This window comes from Oryzias latipes, chromosome 5 (genome assembly GCF_002234675.1).
Source record: "Oryzias latipes chromosome 5, ASM223467v1".
NCBI classification, from domain to species: Eukaryota; Metazoa; Chordata; class Actinopteri; order Beloniformes; family Adrianichthyidae; genus Oryzias; species Oryzias latipes.
This window is the reverse complement of record NC_019863.2, coordinates 1,878,215-1,891,724: the sequence shown is the minus strand read 5'-3', so window position 1 is coordinate 1,891,724 and position 13,510 is coordinate 1,878,215. Positions and strand designations below refer to the sequence as shown.

The 13,510-nt window shown below is 42.1% G+C and overlaps 1 protein-coding gene across 1 annotated transcript; it reads left to right on the top strand.

Moving 5' to 3' along the window:
• Positions 1-2,382: 2,382 nt before the first annotated feature.
• On the top strand, positions 2,383-12,393 carry mfap2 (microfibril associated protein 2). Its single transcript, XM_023954713.1, has 9 exons — positions 2,383-2,535; positions 3,688-3,750; positions 6,972-7,019; positions 8,600-8,626; positions 8,716-8,805; positions 8,884-8,925; positions 8,998-9,085; positions 11,643-11,716; positions 11,802-12,393. The coding sequence occupies exons 2-9, from the start codon at positions 3,720-3,722 to the stop codon at positions 11,903-11,905; spliced, it is 504 nt and encodes a 167-aa protein (XP_023810481.1). The 5' UTR covers positions 2,383-2,535; positions 3,688-3,719; the 3' UTR covers positions 11,906-12,393.
• The last annotated feature ends 1,117 nt before the right edge of the window (positions 12,394-13,510 follow it).

The following is a 13,510-nucleotide window of genomic DNA, read 5'->3' as shown; positions in this document are numbered from 1 at the left end:
AGTCCAGGGAAGCAGATGGAGATTTTTGGACACGTTGAGAGGAAGAACGGGGAAGATTCTGGTAGAAGGAGATTGAAGCTTCCAGGAAAGAGGAAGTCTAAAGAGGAGGAAATGTTTGCTGTTATTGAGGAGGATATCAAGGTGGAGGCGGTTGCTGTGACAACCCCTAACCCTTGTGCTCAGCTTTCGCCTCACCCACTCAAATGCTGAAGAGCCTCTGGGCACGACGCTGAACCCCCAAATTGGTTATAGGTTGTCGTGAGTGTTTGGTAGTGAAGCAGTGTGTGAATGTGTGTGTGCATGGGGGAATAGGACACTTTAGGCCTTAAAGCAGGTCAGAAACGTGAAATATAAGAATGCATCATTTACTGGGGTTTTCTGAAATACTGTTTTTTCTTAAATAATAAAATAAGTGCATGTTCATTGATGGAAACCAGGAGTTCAGTCAGACATGTTTTACAGAAAAGTGTGCTTCTCTTGGAAATATGTGGTACTCATGATGTTTTTGAGTGAAACGTTTGACACGATTTAAACAGATTCGGCTTGAAACCAAAAGATTGTGTTAAATAAAGACAGACTATCTAGTACAACATAAAGTAGGCTGTTACCTCAACAACAATCTGGTTTTCTGCACTCCCACAAACATGTTTTTTTCTTTTCATTTACTGCTAGTGAGCCAATGAAACCTATGGGATGTAAAACACCCCCTTTCAGTCCCTTTCCTTAAACCGCTGGGATTAGAAGTTGAAGAGGGAGGCTAACTGCGCCTCCTGCTCTGGATTACTGGTGTCCTCCGCAGTTATGAACCCTGAGATGAGGCCGAATAAACGCCAGGACCCAAAGTGACCTCAACAAGTTCACTCAACCAAAACTCTGCTTAGCTTAATGGCTAGTAGAACACCGCCTGTTTAGAAATAAACTTATTTGAATCTGTCTATGAAGACTCTCATTCATCCAGCTTGATTCCATTGCAGTAGTAGGTTTAAAAGTTGTCATCTGGACTTGGTTTTTAAAGTTGAAAACGTTTCACCTCTCATCCAAAAGGCTTTGTCAGTTCTGGTAAAAGAGCTGGTCTAGATGTGCTCATGGGGGAGGAGTCAGAACTGAAACTGGATGGTTTACTGCATTGTTTACGTCGACTACATGGAGTCCTTTGTCCTCAGCTGGAGTTAGGGAGACAGTGGCTAACCCCCCCCCCCCGTTTGTTGGGATTTCAAAGAACTGCTGTAGATGGATGGAAGTGCAGTACACCTCCACCGGAGGCCACAAACCTCTGCTACGAGGATCGGGGGTCCGAATTTTAGCCAGAGAGAAAGGATTTGTTTGAGCGAGGAGTGAAAGAATCTAATAAGAATGATAAGAATGGTGGTCTCAGGTTTATTCTTCCATCCATCTACAGCAGTGTTACAGTGTCAGGTCTGACACCTCCCCCGTGAGCACATTTAACCCCTTGTGCTATCTTGTGGGGTCCAGATGACCCCCCCCCCCCCCCTTCCATTGAGGTGTTCTCCCTACCATGACAAAGGTGGATAAAGGTGGAAAGATTTCATGTAATCCATGGACACCAGTGAAGATCACAAATCATTGAAGAAAAAAGGTTCAGAGCACTGTCTAGTGGGTCTAGATGACCCAACTCCCAACCATAAGAGGTGAAGTGTTTTCAAATTTTAAAACAAAGTCCAAATGACAAACTTTAAACCTACTACAGCGACTTCTTTGAATCCCTGTCTCAGGATTTTTTTTGTTTTGTGTGAATGAACATGAACTTCAGAATCCCAAAGGTGAGTTGATGCAGGACAAATGATGTCTCTTTGCTTTACTGCTTTGTCATTGAACTTGTTTAGTTAAAAAAAAGCTCAAAATTAAACATTTGTTTTGTAAAACTGTTCAAAATTTTGAGATATGGAGTTAGTCACGTGTTTTGCTAAAGTGTCATTACAAATTACAGAGAATGTCGATTTTACAGTTCAGAACGTTGTGCAGCAACAGTTTCTATAAATAACGTCATTCAGCTGTTTTATGGTGTCATTTAGTTTGGAAACATGGTCTAACTTTAAGGCTTTATATGAGCCCAACAAAGTGAAACCAACTTTAGCTTACCTAATAAAGGTTTTAAGGTAAAATTTAGCTCTCCTCATGTGCATGCATGGTTGATAAATCATAACAATGTCACAGCAGAAATTAAATTTTATTCGAGATTTCTGCATGAGGCAGTTTTTTGTCAATCAATAGCTGATTGACAAAAATCTGCCTAATTTTCTGCAGAAAAAGACTGTTCTTGTTGAAATTCTAGGTATTTGAAAGCCGACACATGTGAGTAGTCGGTCCCCCGTCCCCACATCCCCACCTGTGGTCTGTTCCACGTGTCCCACTTGGACCACAGCCTGCCAGAGGCCTGAGATGTGGACGGGGAGGAGACTGCAGATATGGGGTGGAACACTGTGGAGCAGTGGGTTCCTCCTGCATTCACAGAAAACATCAGAGCCGGCAGAGCTTGGAGCTAATTGAATCAAAGATCCAAGCCGGTCCTTTCAGGTAAAACATTACTTTGTGCTTTTTATTTTCACAAGCCTGCATGAAACCCACCAGGCAGGATTTGCATTTAAGGTGAAGAGTGTGAGGAGACTACAAGGACCGAACTGTTACGGGGCATTTATTAGTATGGAGGGGTATGTTAAAGTCAGCTGACAGTGGTTTGGCCTGGTGAACCTCCCGCGGCACAGTCAGGATGCTGTAAATGTTTGTTCTTTTTTGTAGACATCTCATCTTATTTTAGTTCACCAAACAGTGGGAGCATGGGAGCATCTCCTATTTGTGTGTGTGTGTGTGTGTGTGTGTGTCTGTGCGTGCATGTGCAGGGGGTGGGGTATGGGGTCTCTGTTGCTGGAAAGAGCAGGACTCAGTTCAGGGGGGCTAATTGCTCCCAGATGTGTGCTGTGAAGACATATGGTTCTCGAATGTCATTGTGGTGCAGAAGAATAGTGTGTTTGTGTGTGTTTGTGTGGTGATAAGCATGCAAACAGTGTTCAGTGGGACTGCAGTCGGTCCAGTTTTGCGTGGTTGGAGAGTTTCTTCCAGAGCCAACAGTCGGAGGAAGAGGAGGGCTGAGTTTAATGCACATAGCAGACAGACCTCCTTCAGTGGACGGACTCGACGCCATAAACTTAGTTTTGGTCCATGGACTGAGGATTCGAACGCTCCACATGTTTCTGTTACTTTGGCTCCTAAAATTCTGGTTTTTGGGGGCTTGAAGGGGTGAAGAAGAAAAAAGGAAATGGGGAGAGAAGAGGGGGAAGGGTTGGAGGAAATGACCAATGAGGGCATTGGAAGGGAAATGAAGGTTGTGGGGATGGACAGAGTCAGCCAGGGATGAAGAAAGCTCGCCAGAAAATGGGGGGGGGGCCTTGAGAAGCTTGCTTTCCTGGAATGCAGCCTCCACGCCGTCTGCTGCCCCACAAATGCAGCTCTTAGGAAGACGGCTGTGCCACATTTTTGTCATCAACCCCCCCACCCCCACCCCACCCCCCCATGGCTGATTGAGGCCAGTGGAGGGAGGACGTTGAAGGGGAAAGAAGGGGAAGCGGTCGGGGGTTGAGAAGGTGTCGGAGGGCAGAAGCAAAAGAAAAAAGGGCAGATTTCAGGAAAGCAAAGAAACCAAATGTTGCTCTGTTCTCAACATCCTTTCAGTGATTCCAGTCAGACTACCTCCCAGAGAGACCATGAGAGCCCTGCTGCTTCTCTGCATGCCAGGTAACTACCGCTGGTTCCTACTAGACAAAGCTGGACAAAGCTTCCACTGATCTAAGATCAGTCTGCAGCCATTTTTCAGCCACCATCACCATCTTGACAAGAGAGGAAATTAGAGGAACACAGACCAAGATAACGCCTTGTACTGTCTTGTGGGGTCCTGATGACCCCCCCCCCCCCCCCTTACAGTGACGTGTTCTTCCTACCATGATAAAGGTGGATAAAGGTGGAAAGATTTCATGTAATCCATGGACACCAGTGAAGATCACAAATCATTGAAGAAAAAAGGTTCAGAGCACTGTCTAGTGGGTCTAGATGACCCAACTCCCTATGTTAACCTGCCTCCACGGCACGTTAACGTGGACCCCACAAGACAGCACAAGGCATAACTGTTGGGATACATTGAGAATGATTACGTTTTACCTTCAGAAGAGACACAAACTGGATTTGGAAGTAGCCGTGTGTAAATGCCTGTTCCCAAGTTAGTTTACGGTGGGTGAATAACTCGCTAGTGGGAACTAAGCTTTTCAATGACTCATTCAAACTACCTTTAATGACAATGAAAATTGTGTTTTAGGTGTTTTTAAGGTGTTCTTGTTGCATTTCTCTAAAGCTTGAGGACATATATTAGAAAAATCAAGATCAAAATTGCACTTCCAAATATGTTGTTATTTAAATCGTTATGATTCAAGAGCAGAATTTACAAGCTTACGTTTTTTTTTTTTTTGCATAGTTTGGCTGAGGGTGCGACTTATACTCCAGTGCGATTTATATATCATTTAAAAAAAAGGCTAACATGCTTGTAATTTCAACCACTAGAGGGCATGTAGGTGTGCGTATCAGGATTTGCTACAAAGAAGAAACGCGGCTCGGTCTCACTCTGTGTCGCATTGTTCCAAAGCGACACAGAGGACGAGGAATTGAACGGATGTGGTGATTTTAAATGATAGAAAGGATTTAGTTGACTTGTTAGCCTGTTCTTAGGTTATCTGGATAATTATTCAAATGTTGTTTTAGCATACTAGATTCTATCCTCTGGCGTGTTAAGGAAGTGAACCGTGCAGATATTCAGTCTATCATTGTTATCTATTCCGTTATGGTTTACCGTTCTAGATGAAATGTCGGTCCTTGCTCCCATATTTTGTCAAACTTATTTTATTGTCAAATTCCGGAACTCTTTCTTTCCCTCTGACATCACCTTTGCACCACTGCTCTTACATCTTAATCTTCAGCAACATCCACGTGAATCACACTCTTTAGCTTATGAAAATCTCTTTTGCACAGTTGTAAAGTGTGCAGTGAGGAGTTTTACTGCCATAAAACGTCTGTAATCAGCCTCATCAGAGAGAACAAAAGTTAGTGGTCCTCACAACAGAAAGTTTGGGGACCCCCACTCTAGCATCCATGTGTTGTGGGAAGATTTGCTGTTTTTCACTCTTCTGATCATTCAAACACCACATGAACGCAGCATTTCTCTAACTTTGAGTTTTACATGAGGTACATCAAGCCGTTGGTGCAAATGGCTCTAAAATAAGACTAGAAACCACAGTTTTGAAAAAATGAATTCACAAAGGTTCTGTTTTAAAATATAAATGGATTTTCCCCTGGTATTTAGGTTTAGTCATTTACTGATGCACGGTTATATTTTATGTTTGGTGTGAATATTTTACCTTCAGGCATTCAGAGCAAACAGCTCAGTCAGTATCTCATTGTAGATGGAAACCTGTTTCCTTACTGTCCATGTGACAATAAACCTCCTTTGAATCCTTGAAACTCTTTGAAAAGATGTCAAAGATGATCAGAGTGGGAATTTAGAGAGCTGCAAAGTTCCACTTCAGACTTTATTCATGTTTATGTGGCCGTTAAGCCATTCCTTTATCAAATGTGGCTTTTAAATATTTACAACATATGAAAGGTAACAGTGTTATATCTGTTTTTAACAATTAAAATACTTTTGACAGACATTTTCTATCATTATGACTTTGGTGCATCCTCATTCTTGTTAATATTAATTATTATGACAACATTTGTATAGAAATCAATTAAAAAAAAGATCAATATACAAAAATTATATAAACAAACCACAAACGGCTCTGAAAAGTAATTGAGACTTTTTACCTCATTTTGCTAAGTTAGTTGACATTTTAAAAATGTAAACATAAATGACAAAACTACATTTTAACTCGTGTTTACATAGATTGTTAGCATTTTTCCTCAAAGCCAAAGAGCCACGATGGAGGGATAAACCCTCAGGTTGTAGAAGCCTGCCACACACCATGGTTGAAGAATAAAACTTTGATTCATCCCACAGCGGGTAAAAGGGATGCACTTTTATGGATTTATTGACATGATGATGAAATGCACTGAAGTAAAGATTATTGAACAAAATAGGAGAAAAGAGTTTATTCTTTCTAAACGATTTGGATTTGACATCTTTGTAAACAAAAAAGCGATGAAAAGCAAGCGTGACATGTTTGGGTTTTCCCTGAGCAGTGCGGTCAGCATCCTTCAGGTCTGTCACGGGGGTCAGCTGTCGGCTTTAACCATTGTGCTGTCTAGTGGGTCATCTAGACCCACTAGACAGTGCTCTGAACCTTTTTTCTTCAATGATTTGTGATCTTCACTGGTGTCCATGGATTACATGAAATCTTTCCACCTTTATCCACCTTTGTCATGGTAGGGAGAACACCTCAATGGAAGGGGGGGGGGGGGGTCATCTGGACCCCACAAGATAGCACAAGGGCTAAACATACTTTTACAAACATTACTTGTATAATTCCCTAAAAGCAACAAACAATAGAGAAGACATTTTTCTAACTGATTATTTCTCTCTGGACATTTTGAACTGGAAACATTTACTGAGAAACTGAACCACAGGTTCCTACAAAATACTCCGTTTTTTTTCTTCTTTTATTTCTGCCTCAGGAGCTTTCATCTTCAACCGACATTTGGGGTTTCTTTGGATTTATGCTCCTAAATGGAGGATTTTGTTTAATCCACAAAGATTTGTGGAATGCTTTCATTATGTTCCAATGAAATTTCAGATTTGGGGGGAAATGTTTCTTGAATTTTGCTCTAAATCCATCACACTGCATCTAAACCATTCGGTTGGAAATTTGAAAAGAGGAGACGACGAAACACCAGCAGATCCAAAGTTCTTGTGATGTTTTTGTCTCATTGGCCCAGCCTTGTGATTTTAACCTGTCTGTGTACATTTTCCACAGTTCTGCTGCTCGCTCAGCAGCATTACTCAGATCCGTTTAACTATTCCGGTGAGTTCACACAGAGAGTTTGGGTCTGCCTTGTTTCTGCATCTGTTTTTCGTTTCTCTGTTTTCTGATGTGTCGCCGCCTGAAGGATCCACCTCCTGCTGTCATGTTTACTCCCAACCTGCCTGGCAACAGCTTAAAAGAGTGAATAGGAGGATTTGGATCCCATTCATTCTGAACATCTTCCACATAAAGTCGTCAATCTCACCAGACACTAAACTTAATATACAGTTGATTATTTTCAACCCAATTCCTGGGGGGAAAAAATGGATTCCGTCTTAAATAATGAAGACTGATGGAGGTGCTTGGATGAGCGGTGAAACGTTTCAAGAAAGAAGATTTTAAAGCCACGACTCAACATCCAAATGCTTAAAATTAAAGGAAAATGTCATTTACACGTTTAAAAAACAAAAAGTTCAGCACACACAGCAAGCTGCTCCATAAAGAGAGACAGAAATGAGCGGAGCCGATTCTCCACTAAAACCCTCAACAATAGATGTTTTGATGTCATTAAATAGTTTTCTATCACACTTCAGTGTTTTTTTTTCCCTCATGAGGGAAACATCACTGGAGCAGAACTGAGAAATGTAGGAAAGGTATCAAATGTCCTAAAATATCTGCCCAACCTTATGGTGAAAATCTAGTAAATTTCATTTAATGCATGTAGACAAGATGAATTTCTAAACTATATAGAACTTTAAATCTATTTCTTTCTACCCAAATAACCCAGTACAGCAAAGAATTGGGAGAAAATGTAAATGGTGGGACATGCAGCTAAACTGGAACAGTCTTCCTGATGAGACAGAAAACAAATCTTTTGATTCAAAATGTGTCAGTCTTTTATCTGAACTCTCCTCTCTTGATTTTTAAATTATTTTGATAAATATAATGAAATTTTATTGTGTAAAGTGCAACTCTGATCAATGTGGATTTAATTTTTGTAATATATAAATGACTTTAACCCTGTGTGGCCCACAACATGAAAAGGAATGACGGAAAGTTTAAATGTTTGTTAAACCCTTTGATGAAATCCACAAAAAATATAATTTGTAATGAGATATAAATAATGTCACTTCTGAGGAATTAAGTGAATAAGTACGTTTTTTTCCCACAACAATGTTAGGCATGCAAAATGAATGTTCAAGGAGAAAAGAAAAACACCTTCTCAAATTTGATTCACACATTTTAAACAGGCCTTTAAAAATGAAAAACATATCAGTTATTCTCTGCATAAAGTTTTGAAAATGAGCTAAACTTTCTCTCAAAAGTATGATTTCATGGAAGCAGCCATTTTAAAATGATCAGGAAAAGCCCTTCTACTGCCTCTAGTGGAATGATGAGGAACTGCAGGGCAGAAAACATGGATCAAGCCATGTATAAAGTCTTTTTTTAAAGAAAATCTTGGATCATACTAATGAGATCGGGGTCTGAGAAATGCGTGCATTCACTAAGAAAAGAATGGTTGTATAGAGTTAGATACAGATGTGTTTTTCAGACATGTTTTTGCACAGCTCTTTTAGAGCTGAAGGTCATGCATTCTCCATCTGTTGATCTTCATCCTCTGTTTCCCCTCTTCTTCACAGAACAAGAATATGACGATTACTTTCCAGGTAAGGCCTTTTAAAGCCCCATATCCGGCAACAGAATATGGCGTTTGAATGTCGCTGTGTGCTTAAAGTAACCCCCTCCGCTTGGGCAGGGGGTCAGGAGTCTGAGAGTCCCGCTCCTCTTCCTGGAACGTATCAGCAGCAGGTTCAGCTCGAGCCCTTGGTGCGTCCAGAGAAACCCGGTACGCCTCCGGTCAGAGCCGCACAATTCTCAGTGTGATGAACAGAACTGAGCTGACCTTGTCTTTCCTTTGGACTAGTATCTGAGTTTGAGACCGAGCCCACGGAGCCTGGACCTCTTGGTACGTCGAGCAGCAGGTTCAGCTTCTTGTGTTTGAGCTGAGCCAAGGACATTGTTGTTTGATTTGTTCCAGACTGCAGGGAGGAGCAGTACCCCTGCACCAGGCTGTACTCGGTCCACAAGCCCTGCAAACAGTGTCTCAACAGCCTCTGCTTCTACAGGTACAGCATGAAGGGTCTGCTTTGAGATCAATACATGAGCAATATTATGTATATTCTATTCAAGTGACTAAAAGATTTGCTTTTTTTAATTAAACTCATGGATGTTATTGTGTCTCGGGGATCTTTGGATCGCTGACATCAATCTCAGACACCTGTGATAGTTGGTTTGGCAGGTGAACCCAATTAAAGAAGGACGTTCCACATCATTAAGCAGACCAACATTTTATAACATTATAGGAAAGAAGAAGAATCTCTGTTGCTGAAAAGCCTGATATAGTTCAATGCCTGGGACTAGGTATGAAAAACCTTGGATATTTCATGGAAGCGTGATCGTGGTACTGTTAAGAGATGTGTGGCTGATCCAGAGCACACACAGGTTGGTGCAGAAGAAGGAAGGTTTCTGCCAGACAAATCCATCGGATTAACCCTTGTGCTATCCTAGGCACTTTACCATTGGGAGTTGGGTCATCTAGACCCACTAGACAGTGCTCTGAACCTTTTTTCTTCAATGATTTGTGATCTTCACTGGTGTCCATGGATTACATGAAATCTTTCCACCTTTATCCACCTTTGTCATGGTAGGGGGGGGCCATCTAATACCATTACAAAGCAGCAAACACAGATTAGAAGCTGCTGGTGTCTCTGGAGCCCCACAAACATCAAGGTGTAGGATCCTCCAGAGGCTTGCAGTTCTACATAAACCTTCTATGCCCCCCCTCCCCTCCCCAAACAACACTAGAGCAGAAACGGCTGCAGTGGGCCCAGACTTACATGAAGACTGCCGTGCAGCCCTGGATGGTTCAGATGCATGGAGTAGTTGGTGGGTTAGGGTCCCAACAAGGCTGCTACATCAGCAAGGAGGAGGCGGAGTCACGTTTTAGGCCAGAATCATGGGGAGGAGCTGGTCGGCCCCTCTAGGGTCCCTGAAGGTGTGAAAATGACCTCTGGATAGTAGGTGGAGTTTCTGACTGACCACTTTCTTTCATGGTACAAAAAGAAGAACCGTGATTTCAGTAACCAAATCATCTTCATGCCTCTGCATTAATGGCTGCTATGGGCAGAAAAGGAGATAAACTGAGGCTGTGGCCCCCATCCTCCCCTGACCTCAACCCTATTGAGAACCTTTGGACCATCCTCAAGCAAATATCTGATGGGGGGAGGCAGGTCACATCCAAACAGCAGCTCTGGGAGGCTATTCTGACATCCTGCAAAGAAATTCAAGCAGAAACTCTCCAAAAACTCACAAGATCAATGGATGCAAGAATTGTGAAGCTGCTCCAAAGTAAGGGCTCCTGTGTTCAAATGGAACTTGACCTATGAAGATGTTTTTATTGAAATAGCTTTTGATTTCACTTAATGACATCCTAATGCAGCAAATTCAACAAATGACCATTTTCAGAATCTAGAAAATGATGTTGAACTCTGTTGTGCCTAAAATTGTGGAACAGTGACTTTGAAAGGTTTTTATTTCTGAAAAAAAAAATACTGTTATCTTGAGGTTTTAATAAATGTTCTAATGGTGAGTGACTTGAAAATTATGCTGACTGTCATTTACATTGAGTATTTAGAAAAATCATAGAAAATATAATTTGCGTAATATTTTGGCTGACCATGAATGTCACACTATCCGTGCTGGGTGTTCATCTAAAGAACTGCAGAAGAAGAGACAAAAAAGGCTTAACCCTTGTGCTATCTTAGATGACCCCCCCCCTTCCATTGACGTGTTCTCCCTACCATGACAAAGGTGGATAAAGGTGGAAAGATTTCATGTAATCCATGGACACCAGTGAAGATCACAAATCATTGAAGAAAAAAGGTTCAGAGCACTGTCTAGTGGGTCTAGATGACCCCACTCCCAATGGTAAAGTGGCTAGAATAGCACAAGGGTTAAAGATGCAGTGTCTTTTGTTTATTCTGCCAATTGGAATTTTGTCAGATTGAATATCTTTCTGGTTTAGGGAGCCGGTTTAGCTCGTGCTGGTTTGCGGCGCCTTCCGTCCGTGAAACCAGGGTTCGACTCCGGGCTGCTCCCTGTTCCCTTCTCTACCTCCGTGCCGGTCCCAAGCCCGGTTTGAGAAGGTTGCGTCAGGAAGGGCATCCGGCGTAAAACATTGCCAAGTTTACCATGCGACTTGTTCGCTGTGGCGACCCCTGATGGGAGAAGCCGAAAGAGGAAGAAGAATATCTTTTTGGTTTAACAAACTCTGTGTTGCGTCCTCCAGGAAAACGTTTTCTGATTTACTGTTAGATTGCATTTCTCTATAAGTTTGTCTTCTGGATCTGAGCTAAATGGCAGAGTGTTGACAGGAGGAAGAATCTGTCCTGGAATGGATGATGACAGGAAGTGGGTGAAGGTTCTCCATCATCCAGGTTTTTCCCGATGTCCTATTGTTGAGTCATTGCAACTGGAATTAAAATCTTCTTCTTTTCAATGAAGAAGATTTTAAGTGCAGTTGCTGTGACTCCACTTCAAGACATGTCAGCAAAAACGAAAAAACAAACCCCAGAGAGGCTGATCTCTCATTGAAACTTCATCCATCTTGTCATTTTGTCGCAGCGTGAGGCGAATGTACGTCATCAACAAGGAGATCTGTGTGCGCACCGTGTGTGCCCACGAGGAGCTGCTGAGAGGTAAAACCCAAACACACCTGACATGACAGCACTGATTGGCATGAGGAGGAAGGACGCTGACGTGCGTGTCCTTGTGTGTTTTTAGCGGACCTGTGTCGTGATCAGTTCTCTCGCTGTGGGGTCATGGCGCTGAGCGGCCAGTGCGCATCGCTGGCAGGAAGCTGTGGGAAGAGCTGCGGTGGATGCTGATGATCAGGAACACCACTCGCCCGGATACTGCCCCCCCCCCGCTCCTCCTCCTCCCCCCTGCATCCTCGCTGTGCTTCTCCTGCACAATCCATTAATCCTGTGCGAAAAGCATCTTGAAAACTTTTCACGCTTCGACCTTAGCGTCTCTGTCTGCCCAGTAAACCCCGTCTGCATGGACGAACATCCTCAACACTGATGCTCTGGTGCTATGAGAACTCAGAGGTGCACAATAAACCGTGAGATGCCTTATTTTAAACGTCAAATATGATATTTTGCATAATGTGATATCATTATCTCACATTTTTGTACTGTAGCTTCATTAAACAAGCAGTGACTGCCACAGTCCATGCAGAAACCACATCCACATGTAGTGATGATGAGTCTTTGTGTTGAGTGTCTTGAGTGAAGCAGATGGTGAGTGACCTCAGTTTTTGCCTCTGTGCTACTGCTTTGTGAAACTAACACAATAAACACTGAGGGTAAAGAAAGCTTGGACTGTTTCTTCTTTTGGGGGGGTGGAGGGGGACTGCAGCTGATAGCTTGGATCAAATCTGAGGCATTTCAATCTTTACCGATAAATCGCAGGAGTCATTCTGCACAAAGATGCTTTATTCTTCACCAAACCTATCTTTACTGTTCTTGTCAGTGTGGAACTATGAAAATATGATCTAGTAGAAAACATACAGGGCTGATGCTTCATTTTCAGTCATAACAAAAAACAAACATAAGACATAAATCAATCTTGCATCCAGAATCCCTTTTGTTCCATCATCACATCTGACTCCACTCTGTACATCCGACCCTGTTTGGGACGCTGCAGCATTTCAGTGTCTTTCCTGTTCTGTTTATTCACCTAACGCTCTTAACCCTTGTGCTGTCTTGTGGGGTCAAAATGAACCTGCCTTGGACAGCACAAGGGTTAAATATAAGAGATGTCTGGCTAACTTAGTGTTTCTTATGTAAATCTTCAGTTTTCCATCCACAGTTGCCTTTTGTTTTACTCAGTAGCCTATAGATGACACAGACTTGATTTGTGACCTAAATAGACTATTATCAACATCCAGGGAGGAAAATGTGGCTTCATTGGATTGAGCTGAACTGTTTGGAATTGTCACAACTGGTTTTGGTTTGTGTAGCACCTTGACAAAACCTTGGCTATGAACGGATGCTCGTTAAATAAACTGAATTAAATCATGAGCAGCTACATCAATAAAAGGGAAAAAAACAAACATTGTTGTGTTTCAAGTTCCACGGTTCCAACTAGTCAGCTGCAAAGGGTTTGACCGCTGTGGTGAAACCTTCACAGAAAGATCAGGCTGATTTGTGTCCTTTTAAGGGTTAAAACATTCTGAAGGTGGGGTTAAACCAGACAACAAAACTTCAAACTCTTGAGGAGGGACCAGAATAATAATAATAAGAATAACCTGTCCTTGCCGTCAAATTAGAAAAAACGTTTAATGCCCCAAAAAAACTAATACTGATTTTTAATACATACTAAGGTTAAGTCCTGGGTTTATTAATCATTGGATGTGTCTAATTTTCCTGTGTGAGTGAATAAAATGAGTGTGTAGATGCATCGTTCATACAGCTGCTGTGACCTGGTTT

What these genes read in the sequence shown, in the direction of transcription:
- mfap2 (XM_023954713.1), top strand. Translation starts at nt 3,720, where the DNA reads ATGAGAGCCCTGCTGCTTCTCTGCATGCCAG. An exon ending in AGATCCGTTTAACTATTCCG is followed by an intron (nt 7,020 to 8,599) that starts GTGAGTTCACAC and finishes TCTTCTTCACAG; the next exon opens with AACAAGAATATGACGATTAC. An exon ending in CCACGAGGAGCTGCTGAGAG is followed by an intron (nt 11,717 to 11,801) that starts GTAAAACCCAAA and finishes GTGTGTTTTTAG; the next exon opens with CGGACCTGTGTCGTGATCAG.